We start from the raw sequence: 17,421 nt of genomic DNA, 5'->3' as shown, positions 1-17,421 counted from the left end.
GGACCGTCGGTTTAGGAGAAGATGTCATTTAAAGATATTTCTATTTTTAGCTCTGGCGGGCCCCTGTGTGCAACCAAGTGGAACCATTTGAACAACTTTGGTACAGGGCCATCCAAGGAACATACATGCCAAGTTTCATCAAAATGCATTCAGTGGTTATGGAGATGTCTTTTAAACATAATTGTTGACATTACGGACGGACGACAGACCCAGCGTGATCACATTAGCTAATACACTAAGCATTGCTCAGGTGAGCTGAAAACTGTCCCTCTGCTGCGAAGAAAGATCAACGTACTCAGTAAGATTTACCATCATGTTTCTTGTAAATGATCAGAAACCATTTTTAGTGTCGTGCGTGACCTTGACCTTTGGTCTACCGACTGCTTCCAGCATTAGATGGGAACAATCCTACGAGGTCGTAGAGGGGCCAATATGTTCTTTAGTGACTGATCTGAAACAGATTTCTTCCAAAATGTCACTAAATCAATAAGGGTCAAATACTGATCCAATTCATCATCCTATAAACGTTGACAGTTGTAAGTTCAATGATAATTTAGTTATGATTATGACAGCCTCTAATCACTGGAACCTTGACCTCTGTCCTTCAAAACAATATGGGTCATCAGTTAACTACTGGGATCTAGCTGATATCTGACATCTAATAATTCTATGGCATTTAAAAGGACAAGGCAAGTGTGTTCTTTAATAATTGATCTGAAACATCTTTTGACCTTTAGTCACTATGGGTCAACTACTGACTTAGGTAACCATCTTATATATTTTGACAGATGTAGGCACACTGATTATTCATTTATGCAGCAAAAGCAATTGAGCCGTGCCATGAGAAAACCAACATAGTGGGTATGCGACCAGCAAGGATCCAGACCAGCCTGCGCATCCGCGCAGTCTGGTCAGGATCCAAGCTGTTCGCTAACAGTTTCTCCAATTCCAATAGGCTTTAAAAGCGAACAGCATGGAGCCTGACCAGACTGCGCGGATGCGCAGGCTGGTCTGGATCCATGCTGGTCGCAAACCCACTATGTTGGTTTTCTCATGGCGCGGCTCAATTTTATTCTTAAGATCACCGTGACCTTGACTCTGAAATCAATATGACTGTCAAAAGACAACACAGCTAATCATTCTATGAAGCTTAATGACTGAAGACCCATTAAAGACAATAGTTTTTGGAAAACTGCCTTGGCAAGCTATTGTGCAGTACCGGCTGTAAATGGAAGCCAAGGAGAAATCACATTGGACTTCATGAAACAAATTACAAATACAAGTTGAATCAGTATAGTTTATTTCAACAGAAGAAAAACAGTATCTTTAATATTAACAATTTAAAACAGTGTTGTCCTTGTTATGCTATATAAGGTAAACAATATCAAGTTAATCCCTCACAACACTACATCAAGTACTGTAAAAGTGGAAAAGTTTGTGACATGGAAATGTCGGCCAGCATAAATTTCGACGTTCACCAAAATGCATCAATAGTAAAGATAAATAAACTTGGCTTTTACACTTCAGTTTACAGCGATTCACAAATATATTTGCTTGCAAAACGTCTGAAAACGGCAACTCTAAAACTTCTTTATCCAGGAACTTATCCACTTATACAGTATTTAGTTATTTTAAGGCTAAAATAAAGTCCAAGGTTAGTATCATCACAGTTTTGTTTCTTATTCTCTTCTGCACTACCTGGTATATGAATGTAAGAAAATGTATCTTCTTTATGTGAACATAAGATGTTCATTTCTAATTTATTGTTGCTCATTAAGAATGACAAGAGGGTCATGATGGCCCTAGTTTGCTCACCTGAGTTTCACAGAACAATATGTTTCATTGGGGTTGTGGTTTTTAACAACTTAACATGAAAGGACAAATGCATGCAAGGACAGATAGATGGTCAAATATCTGGACAGAGAACACCAAATCAATATCCCTCTGCCTTCATTGGGGGATAACTATATCAGTAGAGGGTCACCAAAGGAGTAACTGTGTGAAACTAATTTTCAAAACAGATGATTTTCAAAGTGTACCCTCCATATAAATACAAGGCAGTCTGAAAGACAGCTAAATCCCCCACCACAGCTATGGATGATCATTTGACCCACGTGCCATGAAAATCCTTAAAGGGGTTAAGGAGATACAGAGCTCAAACCTTTGACTTTGAGTTGACATGGCTGACTCATGAGTTCTTGATATGGTGATCATTTGACCCAAGTTTGATGAAAATCCTTCAAGCGGTTTAGGAGATACAGAGTGGACACAAAATGGAAGGCTCAAACCTTTGACCCTAAGTTGTGTGACCTTGAGCTGGCATGGCTGACTCATAAGTTCTGCACATCGCTTTGATGAGGTGATCATTTGACCAAAGTTTTATAAAATTCCTTCAAGCGGTTTAGGAGATACAGAGCAGACACAAAATGGAAGGCTTTGACCTCGAATAGTGACCTTGACCTTGAGCCGGCATGGCTAACTCATGAGTTATGCACATCGCCTTGTTGAGGTGATCATTTGACCCAAGTTTCATATGAATCCTTCAAGGGAATTAGGAGATACAGAGCAGATACAAAATGGAAGGCTCAAACCTTTGACCTTCAGTTGTGACCTTGACCTTGAGCCAGCATGGCTGACTCATGGATTCTGCACATCGTCTTGATGAGGTGATCATTTGACCCAAGTTTGATGAAAATCCTTCAAGGGGTTTAGGAGATATAGAGCTGACACAAAATGGAAGGCTCAAACCTTTGACCTTAAGTTGTGACCTTGACCTTGAGCCGACAAGGCTGACTCATGGGTTCTGCACATCGTCTTGATGAGGTGATCATTTGACCCAAGTTTCATGAAAATCCTTCGAGGGGTTTAGGAGATATGGAGCGGACACGAAAGTGTTACGGGCAGACGGACGGAAGGATGGACGGAGACCATTCCTATAACCCCCCACCACTTGTGGCGGGGGATTAATAAGTCAAGCACATTGCGGCCACGGTTTTTAGTAATCAGACAGCCACCTTGATAGAAGTTCACCCAAGAAACATTTCTGCAAACTGAATGATATTTCAAATTTTGGAAAGCAATTTCAGAGGCGAGCTTCAAAGTGCGAGCAAGCAGAACCATCTCATTGAGACAAACACTGATTATGTTTTATGTAAATAAGTATATCTCTAACCCAGTCTTTCAATTATCTGACCTAGTGACCAAGTTTTTTATCCAAGTGATCGAGTTACTAATGTATCCTAGATTTTAAACAGCCAGGTCTCACGAAGGTCAGTTAGAAAATGTGGCCTGTTGAATGTTAACAAAGTCTTTCTATGACTTGATCTAGTTTTTGACCTAGACATTCTACTTTCAAACTTGACCTAGATTTTATAGAGACAAACATTCTGACAAAGTTTTACAAAAACCAAGCAAACAATGTGGTAGCTAGTGTGTCAACATGGTTTTCCTATTACTTGATGTAGTTTTTGATCAAGTAACAAAATATTTTGAGATTTTATTGAGTGTAATATTTGGACCAAGTTTCATTAAGACTGGGCTAAATGTGTCACCTGTAGAGTGTTGACAGTGAAACTGTTGATGACACATGACAGACACAGGGCAATCAAAAAGACTCACCTTGAGCGCTTTGTGCAAAGGTGAGCTAAAAAAGGAATACATTATTCTATTAACATTTACTCTAACACCTTTTCTTTGATATCAATGGGTTTTTTCTAATGATGGTAAAACAACTAGTAATTTTATAAGAAAGCATCACCTTACAGTTTTGTTAAAAATATATAGTTCTAAAGTTTGTATTTTCATTTATAAGATTGTAACTCAAAATATTATTCCAAAATACACTTTTTCTCTTGAGTGAAAATTTTATTTTTTTAATGACCAAAATATTATTACCAATCTTGACAATTAAAAAATTTCTCTGTCAACAGATACAGCTGAATTCAGCTGGATTTCCAAACAAAGATAAAAATTCATGTTAAATTCTAAATGAAAGTTTATGGAGGGAAACTTCTGTTCGAAAAAATAAAATGAGTATTTTCTTTAATATCCTATCAATAAATATTTTGTAGTTTACAAATACACATTTTGTAGACTTTACTTCTTAAACATTCATCTATTTTGCAATATATTATGCATATATAAAGTTTGTTTTAACTCCTACTTAATCCTTATCATGCTGGACACAACTGATTCTACCTTTGCAGCCAGTGTAGATCATGATCAGCCTGCACATCCAAGCAGTCTGATCATGATCTGCACTGTTCGCCATTCAGTCAGTATCTTTTTGGTAAGCACCCATTTTAACAGTTGATGGTACATTCCAAATTGAAAGATGGACAAGTTCAATACAGAAATTTAGCAGGGTAAGGATTAAGTGATATATAAATAGCACAGGTAAAATTTTGAACGTTCACAGATCGATAAATCACATTTCTATGCTCAGTTCAATGGATTAAAATATCAACATATTTGCAGTAACATAAATAAAAGTTAGATCTCTTGTTGATACACAAATTAATATTTGTTTTACCATTTCTTGACTTGTACAACACAAAACAGAAGATGTCCGTAACATACATTGTACTGAAACACTGATTTACTTGTCACAGAATAGCTAGAAAGTATTACAGGAAAAAATAAGCTAATAACAGTTTTTAACCTTTAGCCTGCTGGTGGCAAGTGATTCTGTCTTTGCAACCAGTGTAGACCAAGATCAGCCTGCATGTCCGTGCAGTCTGATCACGGTCTGCACTGTTCACTATTCAGTCAGCAAATTTTCAGTGAACACCCCTTGGAATAATAAATGGTATTGCCCAAATTGAGTGATGGACCAGTCCATTTTAAAAATTTAGCAAGCTAATGGTTAATATGTATGTATAGTTCTAGCACCAGTTCCTAATAGTCAAAGGAATTCAAACTTTGATCTCAACAAAAGTTAAACAAGAGGGCCAAAATGGCCCTATATCGCTCACCTGTTATCATTGCACTTAAGGACAAGAAGATCAAAGAATCATAATCTAGATCAATCAAAAGAATTATGAGAAAATATAGTTGAAATTTTCTTAAAGTTACTTCAAATAAAATTATTTTCAAATCAGGCCAGTAGTTTTATGCCCAAAGGATTACATCGAGCAAAATTTTGACTGATGAAGCCCAAAGGACAGGAACAACAAAGCTGCTATTAAGCCGAAAAGGTCAAAATAGCTAATTTTGGCCATTTCAGGGGCCGTAACTCTGGAACCCATTAGGGGATCTGGCCGATTCAAGAAAGGAACCAAGATCTTATGGTGACACAAGTTCTGTGCAAGTTTGATTAAATTCAAATCAAAAATGAAGCTGCTATTGTGCAGACAAGGTCAAAATAGCTAATTCTGGCCCTATCAGGGGCCATAACTCCGGAACCCATAAAGGAATCTAACCATTCCAAGAAAGGAACCAACATCTTGGTTCGATACAAGTTGTGTGCAAGTTTGGTTAAAATCAAATCATAAATGAAGCTGCTATTGTGCAGACAAGGTCAAAAAAGCTAATTTTGGCCCTTTCAGGGGCCATAACTCTGGAACCTGTTGCGGGATCTGGTCAGTTCCAGAAAGGAACTGAGATCTTATGGTGACACAAGTTTTGTGCAAGTTTGATTAAAATCAAATCATAAATGAAGCTGCTATGGTGCAGATAAGGTCAAAAAAGCTAATTTTGGCCCTTTTAGTTAACTCTGGAACACATAATGGGATCTGGTCGGTTCAAGAAAGGAACTGAGATCTTATGGTGACACAAGTTTTCTGCAAGTTTAATTAAATTCAAATCATAAATGACGCTGCTATTGTACAGACAAGGTCAAAATAGCTAATGCTGGCCCTTTCAGGGGCCATAACTCTGGAACCCATAATGGAATCTGGCCAGTTCAAGAAAGGAACCAAGATCTTATGGTGACACAAGTTCTGTGCAAGTTTGGTTAAAATCAAATCATAAATGAAGCTGCTATTGTGCAGATAAGGTCAAAATAGCTTATTCTGGCCCTTTCAGGGGCCATTACTCTGGAACCCAGGAAGTAATCTGGCCACTTCAAGAAAGGAATTAAGATCTCACGGTGATACAAGTGGTGTGCAAGTTTGGTAAAAATCAAATCATAAATGAAGCTGCTATTGTGCAGACAAGGTCAAAACAGCTAATTTTGGCCCTTCAGGGGCCATAACTCTGGAACCCATAATGGGATCTGGCCGGTTGAAAAGGAACCAAGATCTTATGGTGATACAAGTTGTGTGCAAGTTTGGTTAAAATAAAATCATAAATGAAACCACTATCGTGCAGACAAGAAATTGTTGATGCACAAAAATAGCCAATTCTGGCCCTTTAAGGGGCAATAACTAGAACCCATGATGGGATCTGGCCCGTTTTTGAAAGGAACTGAGATATCATGCCAATACAAGTTTTGTACAAGTTTGATCAAAATTGCTTGCAAAATGTTGTCTCTATCTTGTTCACAAGAAATTGTGTACGGACGACGGACGGACGAAGGGCGATCACAAAAGCTCACCCTGTCACTATGTGACAGGTGAGCTAATAAAAACAGAGCTACAGGTATGCAAGCCATCGTTTTTAAAAGGACCATCTCAGGAAGATTTTTAGCTTCTATTTTTGCAAAATTTTAAAATGTATGCAACCATAGTGATGTTTAATTACATCCAAACTTATTTCAAAACTTGTTGTTAATCTGAAAGTTTGTACCTTTTAACATGATGGCACACGCATTTCAAAAGTAGCCAAAACATAACAAAAAAAAACAACAAAATACAAAGGAATGTATACTCACATCAACTTGCAATCAAATAAAAACACAAAGTTCGACTAGCAAACGTATGTTTTACTGCATCAATATAAAACTATTGTATATTAAACATGAAAACAGATACAACTGTTTTTGCACTGAGGACTAATTCATACTTTACAAATGAGATAAGCTTCGTTGGCTAGGTGCAACAAGAAGATATCTACCATAATGGTATTCAATTACACTAAGGTCAACAAAATCCTTTTTTTTCCCCATATACATGTAACACCCTAGATCTTAAAGACCATGCAGTCTGATCTGGATCAATACTGTTTGCTTATTAGTTACATATGAATACTGAACATTCAAATCATTGTATCTGCACTGTAGTGAAAGTCTTTACACTGATAGAAATGTTCACTTTATCTCTTCACTAACAGGTTTATGGAATCCTTTCTTTTGATAACTGATGTAAATATTGGTCTGATACATCAAACAGAAACTTTTCAAATTATAAAATACATTGATATATAACCCATTTTAGGGTATTTTTCAGTGTCTTTATCCATATTTGAAATAATCTTTTTCAACAGCAATTAGACTCCATCTTTAGTTTGAGTTTTAGTAAATGAGTGACGCTGTGCAAAAACAATGCTTTGACTTTGCAACCATTATGGATCCAGATCAGCCTGAACATCTGTGCAGTCCTGGATTTATATTGTTCACTGATCTTCTGTTATAACATGATTATACTTTTGTGTCTATATAGCATAATGCTGTATGTAAATTTACCTCAGATGCACAATTAAAAACTTCCAAGATTTTTTTCAAACATTCATGATAAAGCTATGCAAGTAGAGTAATTAGTCTTCTTTACAACATAATGATTCTAACAGAATACTGTCTGGCTATTTACATCAATATTCGAACTCCAAACTAATGTATCTTTTCACATCGGAACGTAATAAAAATAGAGAATAGACACTTTAACTGTCTTTTTTTTTTTTTATTTAGATAAAAATGACATGAATCATGAAGCTTCCGGATATCTTAAAAGAAAAAGCAGACTTCTTTAAAGCAAGTATACAGCACAGTATCTTTGTCAGGATGATGTAACAGATTCATATACAGTTAAATTATTCAATTTAACCTTTAGCCCACTGGCGGCAAGTGATTCTTCCTTTGCGACCAGTGCTGACCAAGATAAGCCTGCACATCTGATCATGGTCTGCCCTGTTCGCTATTCAGTCAGTAAATTTTCAGTGAACACCCTTTCGAATAATAAATGGTACTGACCAAATTGAATGATAGACCAGTCCATTTTAGAAATTTAGCAGGGTAATGGTTAATGAGCACAAAACTTCATTGTTGGGCCAAAACGGCTATTTCCTGGGGGATATAAATAAATGGATTTCAACTTTCAAATAACTGATTGGGAATCTTAAAGTTTGTTGGGATTTAATCTTCAGGAATGAATCGACTATGATATACCGTAGTCCTGCATGAATACCGATTCCCGATGCTTGTCAAGAAAGAATCATGGGATTTTTCTGAATTATCTAAAGAAAATGAACAAACTAGGCCAGTTTGTATTGCCATTTGAAACAGTGGATATAATATATAAGATGCAAATTAGAAAATGCACATATGAACTTTAATGTGTAGATATTGAGAAGTAAAGTCTTTAGCCATGTATTCTCCTTAGGTTATAATTATCAATGCGTTTTATACATATTTAATTGTAATCAGCCTCATCCAGAAAGCAAAACCCAAATACCATCAACAAATAAATCTGCACAGAAAAAAGGCAACAATAAGCATGAACAATTTAGCCACACAATGAGAAAACCAACATAGTGCATTTGCGACCAGCATGGATCCAGACCAGCCTGCGCATCTGTGTAGTCTGGTCAGGATCCATGCTGTTCGCTAATGGTTTCTCTAATTGCAAGAGGCTTTGAAAGCGAACAGCATGGATCCTGACCAGACTGTGTGGATCCATGCTGGTCGCAAATGCACTATGTTGGTTTTCTCATGGTGCGGCTCAATTCAAAAAGAAACAAGAGTTACTGGAGAACATGAACACTCGACTACTCAAATCCTTGTCACAAATAGGCCATAACTATGTGATAAAGCAAAGATTTACAGAACATGTGCAGTGTATGTCAGATCATAACAGAAAAACAGATGTGTGAGGCTTCAATTCATTCCCACACTAGATCACAGAGATGATATGCTACATTAAACCTTAACTAAAATTGCTGAGCTGATATTGTACATAACTTTGTATAAAAGCAGGGAAGGGTTACAGGACCTGTACACTGAATGTCAAATCATCATAGTGAAGTAGTATGTGAACTTTCAAGTAGTTACTGAATAAGAATATAAAGTATAGTTGAAACAGGGGCCTAACTCTGTGAAAAACAAGAGCTGCTCGTAAGACAGCCAATGCTCGACTATTCGAATTGTTGTCCCTGAAGCAGGAATATTACCCTAAATGTTAAAATATCTACAGAGTTAAATCCAGTATCTGCATTAGTTTTGGAGATAGATACTTGCATGCAAAACCTTAACCAAGATTTCTTAAGTACAAAAGGGGGCATAATTTGGCCAAAATGCAGTTATGGGACTTGATGATATCCCCTAGTTTTATAACCCCAAAGACACATGTGAAGTTTCAATTCAATTTCTGCATTAGTTTTGGAGATAGTAACTTGCATGTAAAACTTTAACCAGGATTTTCTAAGTCCAAAAGGGGTCATAATTAAAATTTTGGTGAAAAGACATGTCAGGTTATGTGACTTGACCTAGTGAGGTTGGTAACTGACTTAGAAAAAGAAAAAATAAGTTTCTAAGCTTTATGACTTTAAATGATAGCCATATGTACTTGCATGCAAAACTTCAACCAAGGTGTGACACCGATGCCAATGCCAGGGTGGGTAGAATAGTCAAGCTAAAAATAGAATCTGTGCAGTGCACATACATATAGAAACTTAACCAGTTGAGACATGGATGCAGGTGTTGAAAAAAAGTAGTAAAGTACAACAGCTTTTCTTGTTTTTGAAAAGTCAAACGGGGAATCAGATTAAGAGTAAGGGTGGGCCATCTCGCCTGATAATTATACATGTAAGCAATGGTAAATATGAGTATTTATATCCCTTGAAATCTCTGGAGCACCCCAGGTGCAAAGTTTCAATCTTTGACTAATTAATTCTAATAATTAGATTTTAAAGTATGAACGTTTTACTTTCTTATTGTGATTATCCTAGATTCCTTTCCAAAATATAATGAAGAAAAGTACAAAACTCTCAGTCTCCAACTAAGACTATATAAAACAAACAAAACTGGAAGGACAATATGTCTGCATGTGAAGACTGACATTTTATGCATGTATTACTAATGTTCTTGGAATTAATAAATATTACTTATAAATCACAGAATACCATTAAAACACATCACTTGTGAATACAAAGAAAATAAATAAAACATAAAAATTAGGACAAAATTTCAGCACAAGGATCACCAGTATAACACTGACTTATAAATAAATACATTTTGTATCTGTGATCAACACATAAATTCACAACATAGTACAAATATTCATCTAAATATACTATCAACCCTCTTTTTTACAGTAAAAGGTTCTGCTGTAGCGTGTTGTTTACTCGGAACTTTGTGTCGTTTTCGCGGCCAAGTAGAAGTGTCATATCCACCATCGTTTGGTGGTTTTATCGAGTCCTGGTTCACTGGAGATGGGTCTTTAACAAATCCAGTTTGCTGACTTTGTCCAACATTTAGATTCTGACTATTTGATGATTTTACTGAATGAAGACTTGCTTCATTCATAGAGGCTGACATTCCAATATTTACAGCTTCCTGTTCTTCGTCATCAAAATCGTCATTGAAACTCATATTTGAGAACGCTGAACTTTCAATATCTCTGTCCGGTGGTCGTGGACTTCTTGACTGCTTGCTTTTAAAGTATTTTGGTTTTTCTAATTGGACAAAATCATCTTCCCCTGAATCATATTCATCTTTGAACTTATGATAATTTGGGGCAGGTTCATTCAATTCTCGTGTTTTTACAGATTCTCGTTCACGTTTGATCACAGGCACACTGGATTCTTGGAAGCGAGTTGGTTTTGGTGCCGGAACAGGGCGTGTTGGACTAGTAGTAGATCTTGTGGTTACTGGAATGGTTGGGGGAGAACTAACTGGACTAGACACAGTCTGAAAAGGGACTGTGGAAACTGGAGACCTTTGTTCACTCATAGCTCTTCCATGTGAAATCACAGAACTAGCTGATCTAACTTGCATAGTATTAAAAGGTATGGCACCGAAAGAGTCTGGTAAAGCTTCGGCTCTGAGATTCAAACTATCTACACTAAAACTGTTGGCTATACCATTTCTCGATTCAAAAGCCTTATTTGGGAAGTTCTGTTCACATAGAGGAGATATATGTAAAACAGCATCAGTTGAACTTGAAGACCTTTTAATAAATGGGGCATTTCCAAAAATATCATTTACGTTTGCATCGTCACTGTCACTGTCATCACTTCTCGCCAACAGACCTACACTCATTTCTCCTCCAGAAGCATGTCGCCTGTTCCGATGTTTATTTGTGTGACTCATTTTCCCAGAATCCTCTTTATTTTGTGAAGGTTTTGATGGAAGCCTTGGTTTTGGTGGAACAGTTGGTTTTACATAGGTACTCACTTTGTAAATATCATCTTTAGAGCTTGCTTTTACTCCTGAATATATACCAGAGCTTGGTCTTTTCTTACGAGATGCTTTTTTCCTGAACGGTGCAGCTCCAAATATATCCGTAGTTTCTGGCTTGGACACTGGGGAAGTAGGTTCGGAACTTTGTGGTGAAGCATAGATAGTCTCTGCTTCACTTGCAGTCTCCGACGCTCCAGGAGTAGGATTACTTCCATCATAGGCGTTTTCAAGTTCATCGTCGTCAAGCAAAGGACGGACACCATGCTCATGTCCAATAATAGGATCTGGCTTCTCAGGTGGTGTTGATGCAGCTTCCTGTTCTGAGGTGCAATTTGGTGGCGGCGGTACAGGTAAATGCTTTGGAGTGGGGTCATATTCCTGACTCGATGTAGAAACCATGGAAATAACATCATGATCTTTTTTCGTTACATGAGCACTTGGACGACTCCCATACTCATCATCAAGTTCTCGATAATAAAATTCAGTTCCTTTCTGTTCTGATATACTATCCTCATCAGCATGTGAAGAACTTGATTCCCGCCGACGGTGTCGCGACTTGATAACATCACCAGAAGCAGTGATATGCGTATTTTTAGGCAAATTTCTTTTGTACTTCTGTAGATTTTCTTCATAGTTCTTGCAACTTTTTGCAACATCTTTTTTCATTTCCAGACTAGCTTTCCTACGATTATTGCTATTATTTACATTCTTAGACTTATTGGATTTAAAATCACTTCTGTCTTTATCAACAAGCTTATTATATTTATTTGCGGGTTTATCGTTGTCAGTAGTTTTATCGTCAGTATGATCACCATCATAATAATCACCACTATCAACAAGCTTGTTGTATCTGGAAGACATGCCAAGTGCCGCACGGACAGAGAAAGGTTCCTGAGACTTTTGGTTTTCTCGTTGGACTGAAGGAGAGTTATCTGAGCTGTCTGCTTGACGAGCATTACTATCCATAAAATCGTCATCACTGTCAGATGCATGACCTGGAATAATTAATCAAAAATAAAATACTCGGCAGAAACAAAAAAACAAAAATACAAATCAAATATAGTAGAGACCCTCTAAACAAAACTGTCATAAGACCAAACTTTACTTCAAATTGTCGGGGTTCTCAGTGTTTTATGTCAACAGGATATAAAATGGTTGTATAACTGCCTGGCAACAGATACATCTTGTTTATTTACTTCCAATCAAACAATAACATTTCTAACGCTTTTATGGACATATGCTACCAAATAGAGTAAATTTAGCTAAACATGACAACAGGCAAAGGCCAAATTTCAAGACTGCCTTAAAGACTGTTCCATTTATAACAAGAGGACCATGATGGTCCTGAATCGCTCACCTCTTCCCACATGACCCAGTTTTGAGTATGACATCGTTTGTCACTTGTGAATACAAAGAAAATAAATAAAACATAAAAATTAGGACAAAATTTCAGCACAAGGATCACCAGTATAACACTGACTTATAAATAAATACATTTTGTATCTGTGATCAACACATAAATTCACAACATACCGTATTTTCCCGAATAGACGCCCCCGGGGGCGTTACATTTTCCAAAGAGGGGGCGTTTATTTGAGGTAAAAAAATAAAAAATTAAAATTTTTACAAAACTTAAAAACATCGTTCAAACCAACTGTAAAGTGTTTCTGTGTTGTTTAATTCCCCCAAAACGTAATTATTTGGCATCCAATTTAATGCAGTGTGTCTTAAAATTATGCAGTTAAATACGGTACCTCATGTATTCCGTGACACGCTCGCGACATTACACATTACGTCATCATACCCAAACAGCTGTGTACTCCGATAATATTTTCCTTAGTACATGCGGGTACTGCATACACAAATTGTATGTCAGTGGTTTGACACGCTGCTTATGTGCCGGCTTTTAAATTAAAAGTTATTAGAACTGCCGAAGAAAAGGTTAACACTTTGCCGCAAATTTGTTTAACTTGTGCGCGGGTGGTGCAAAAACAAATCAAAAATGGATTTACCGTTTAATTTTCTATTTGATGATTGGATAAGTACCGTACTTAGTATAAACGTTTTGGATTTACGGTACATGTACTGTTTAAAAGTGTGTTTAATTCTTAATACATTGGATACTTACTGTAAATTACTTATTATGTGGACTTATAAAAATGAGGTAGGTGATTTTTTTTCGTTCTTGTTGACTTTTTTCCCCTCCAAAACGGGTGGGGGGCGTTAATTAGAGGGGGGGGCCTTAATTCGGGAAAATACGGTAGTACAAATATTCATCTAAATATACTATCAACCCTCTTTTTTACAGTAAAAGGTTCTGCTGTAGCGTGTTGTTTACTCGGAACTTTGTGTCGTTTTCGCGGCCAAGTAGAAGTGTCATATCCACCATCGTTTGGTGGTTTTATCGAGTCCTGGTTCACTGGAGATGGGTCTTTAACAAATCCAGTTTGCTGACTTTGTCCAACATTTAGATTCTGACTATTTGATGATTTTACTGAATGAAGACTTGCTTCATTCATAGAGGCTGACATTCCAATATTTACAGCTTCCTGTTCTTCGTCATCAAAATCGTCATTGAAACTCATATTTGAGAACGCCGAACTTTCAATATCTCTGTCCGGTGGTCGCGGACTTCTTGACTGCTTGCTTTTAAAGTATTTTGGTTTTTCTAATTGGACAAAATCATCTTCCCCTGAATCATATTCATCTTTGAACTTATGATAATTTGGGGAAGGTTCATTCAATTCTCGAGTTTTTACAGATTCTCGTTCACGTTTGATCATCGTTTTTTCTATTATTTGACATAGTGACCTAGTTTTTGAGCCCATGTGACCCAGTTTTGAACTTGACCTAGATATTATCAAGATAAAAATTCTGACCAATTTTCATGAAAATCCATTGAAAAATATGGTCTCTAGAGAGGTCACAAGGTTTTTCTATTATTTGACCTATTGACCTAGTTTTCGAAGGTACGTGATCCTGTTTTGAACTTTGCCTAGATATCATCAAGGTGAACATTCTCACTAATTTTCATGAAGATCTCGTGAAAAATATGGCCTCTAGAGAGGTCACAAGGTTTTTCTATTTTTATACCTACTGGCCTAGTTTTTGATCGCACGTGAACCAGTTTCGAAACTGACCTAGATATCATCAAGGTGAACATTCAGATCAATTTTCATGAAGATCCATTGAAAAATATGGCCTCTAGAAAGGTCAAAAGATTTTAATAATTTTAGACCTACTGACATAGTTTTTGACTGCAGTTGACCCAGTTTCAAACTTGACCTAGATATCATCAAGATGAACATTCAGACCAACTTTCATACAGATCCCATGAAAAGTATGGCCTCTAGAGAGGTCACAAGGTTTTTTATTATTTGCCCTACTGACCTAGTTTTCTAAGGCACGTGACCCAGTTTCAAACTTGACCTAGATATCATCAAGGTGAACATTCTGACCAATTTTTATGGAAATCCATTCAGAAGTATGGCCTCTAGAGAGGTCACAAAGTTTTTCTATTTTAAGACCTACTGACTTAGTTTTTGACCACACATGACCCTGTTCAGACCAACTTTCATACAGATCCCATGAAAAATATGGCCTTTAGAGAGGTCACAAGGTTTTTCTATTATTGGACCTACTGACCTAGTTTTGGACGACACGTGACCCACTTTCAAACTTGACCTAGATATCATCAAGATGAACATTCAGATCAACTTTCATACAGATCCCATGAAAAATATGGCCTCTAGAGAGGTCACAAGGTTCTTCTATTATTTGACCTACTGACCTAGTTTTTAATGGCATGTGACCCACTTTCGAACTTGACCTTGATATCATCAAAGTGAACATTATGACCAATTTTCATGAAGATCTCATGAAATATTTGGCCTCTAGAGAGGTCACAAGGTTTTTCTATTTTTAGACCTACTGACCTAGTTTTTGATCGCATGTGACCTAGTTTCGAAACTGACCTAGATATCATCAAGATGAACATTCAGACCAACTTTCATACAGATCCCATGAAAAATATGGCCTCTAGAGAGGTCACAAGGTTTTTCCATTATTTGACCTACTGACCTAGATTTTAAGGGCATGTGACCCAGTTTCGAATCTGATCTAGATATCATCACGGTGAACCTTCTGACCAATTTTCATGAAGATCTTGTGAAATATATGGCCTCTAGAGAGGTCACAAGGTTTTTCTATTTTTAGACCTACTGACCTAGTTTTTGATGGCACGTGACCCAGTTTCGAACTTGACCTAGATATCATCAAGGTGAACATTCTGACAAATTTTCATGAAGATCTTGTGAAATATATGGCCTCTAGAGAGGTCACAAGGTTTTTCTATTTTTAGATTTACTGACCTAGTTTTTGACCGCATGTGACCCAGTTTTGAACTTGACCTAGATATCATTAAGATGAACATTCAGATCAACTTTCATACAGATCCCATGAAAAATATGGCCTCTAGAGAGGTCACAAGGTTTTTCCATTATTTGACCTACTGACCTAGATTTTGACGGCACGTAACCCAGTTTCGAACTGGGCCTAGATATCATCAAGGTGAACGTTCTGACCAATTTTCATGAAGATCTTGTGAAATATATGGCCTCTAGAGAGGTCACAAGGTTTTTCTATTTTTAGACCTACTGACCTAGTTTTTGATGGCACGTGACCCAGTTTTGAACTTGACCTAGATATCATCAAGGTGAACGTTCTGACCAATTTTCATGAAGATCTTGTGAAATATATGGCCTCTAGAGATGTCACAAGGTATTTCTATTTTTAGACCTACTGACATAGTTTTTGATGGCACATGACCCAGTTTTGAACTTGACCTAAATATCATCAAGGTGAACGTTCTGACCAATTTTCATGAAGATCTTGTGAAATATATGGCCTCTAGAGAGGTCACAAGGTTTTTCTATTTTTAGACCTACTGACCTACTTTTTGACAGCACGTGACCCAGTTTCGAACTTGACCTAGATATCATCAAGATAAACATTCTGACTAACTTTCATAAAGATCCCATGAAAAATGTGACCTCTAGAGTGGTCACAAGCAAAAGTTTACGGACGCACGCACGGACGCACGAATGGACGACGGACACCGCGGGATCACAAAAGCTCACCTTGTCACTTTGTGACAGGTGAGCTAAAAACGTAATTTTGTATGGATGCTCTGTCTGGAAAAAGTTGTTCATTTTCTTGAAAATAGGCATTTTTTATTCGGAAAAACTTTAGGACTGCAAAAGCTGTTCAGTTTGGTGTTTCCGGGTTTAACGGCTTCTAATTTAAGGGAGTTTCAGAGCAATAACTTAACTGTTTTGTTTTAAAGGGACTGACATCCTGGTTTTGGCTAAAACTGACTTGCTGTCCTACCTTCTTGACCAATACACCACGAAGGAATTCATATTTACCAACCATAAAATACAAAGCTTTATAATTAAGGCAGTTTACTTCCAGTACCCCCTTACAAACGCTTTTCTATTTTGAATGGAAAAGTTACTAAAAACAATTTATTCTGATGTATTTCCATAACATTTAATCTGTCAGTAACTAGTTTCAAAGGAACATAGCAATTATTTCCTGATATCTAAAGATTTTCTCTTTTTCAGTTGTCATACAACCTGGAGGTCTGTGCTTTTAAGTAAAACCAAGAGCAAATTTCCAGTTAGTAGGAACCTTGACAGAACTAGAAATGTGTCCATGGGACACAGATGCCCCCACTACATGACATTAAAATGACAATTTTTTCCCAGGTCAGGGGCCATAACTCCTACAATACTAAATGAATCCGGACGCGAAACCCCAGGTGCACAACTGCACATGCTGACCAACATTCCTGTAAACTTTGGTGACTCTAGGTCAAATACTTTTGGGGCTACGCACGACACAACATTAAAATGACCAATTTTTAACTA

At 37.0% G+C, this 17,421-nt stretch overlaps 1 protein-coding gene across 2 annotated transcripts in view; it reads right to left on the bottom strand.

Moving 5' to 3' along the window:
• Nucleotides 1-1,283: 1,283 nt before the first annotated feature.
• The window catches only part of LOC123563433 (BMP-2-inducible protein kinase-like), a 58,666-nt gene continuing 42,528 nt past the window's right edge, over nucleotides 1,284-17,421 (bottom strand). For both annotated transcript variants that reach the window (XM_045356250.2, XM_053531721.1), the window contains exon 18: nucleotides 1,284-12,486. In XM_045356250.2, the coding sequence (XP_045212185.2) occupies nucleotides 10,370-12,486 (2,117 nt within the window). In that variant the 3' untranslated portion in view covers nucleotides 1,284-10,369. The remainder of the gene's footprint in view (nucleotides 12,487-17,421) is intronic.

This window comes from Mercenaria mercenaria, chromosome 2 (assembly GCF_021730395.1).
Source record: "Mercenaria mercenaria strain notata chromosome 2, MADL_Memer_1, whole genome shotgun sequence".
NCBI classification, from domain to species: Eukaryota; Metazoa; Mollusca; class Bivalvia; order Venerida; family Veneridae; genus Mercenaria; species Mercenaria mercenaria.
Note: the sequence above shows the minus strand (reverse complement) of the source record. Positions and strands in the feature narration are given on the sequence as shown.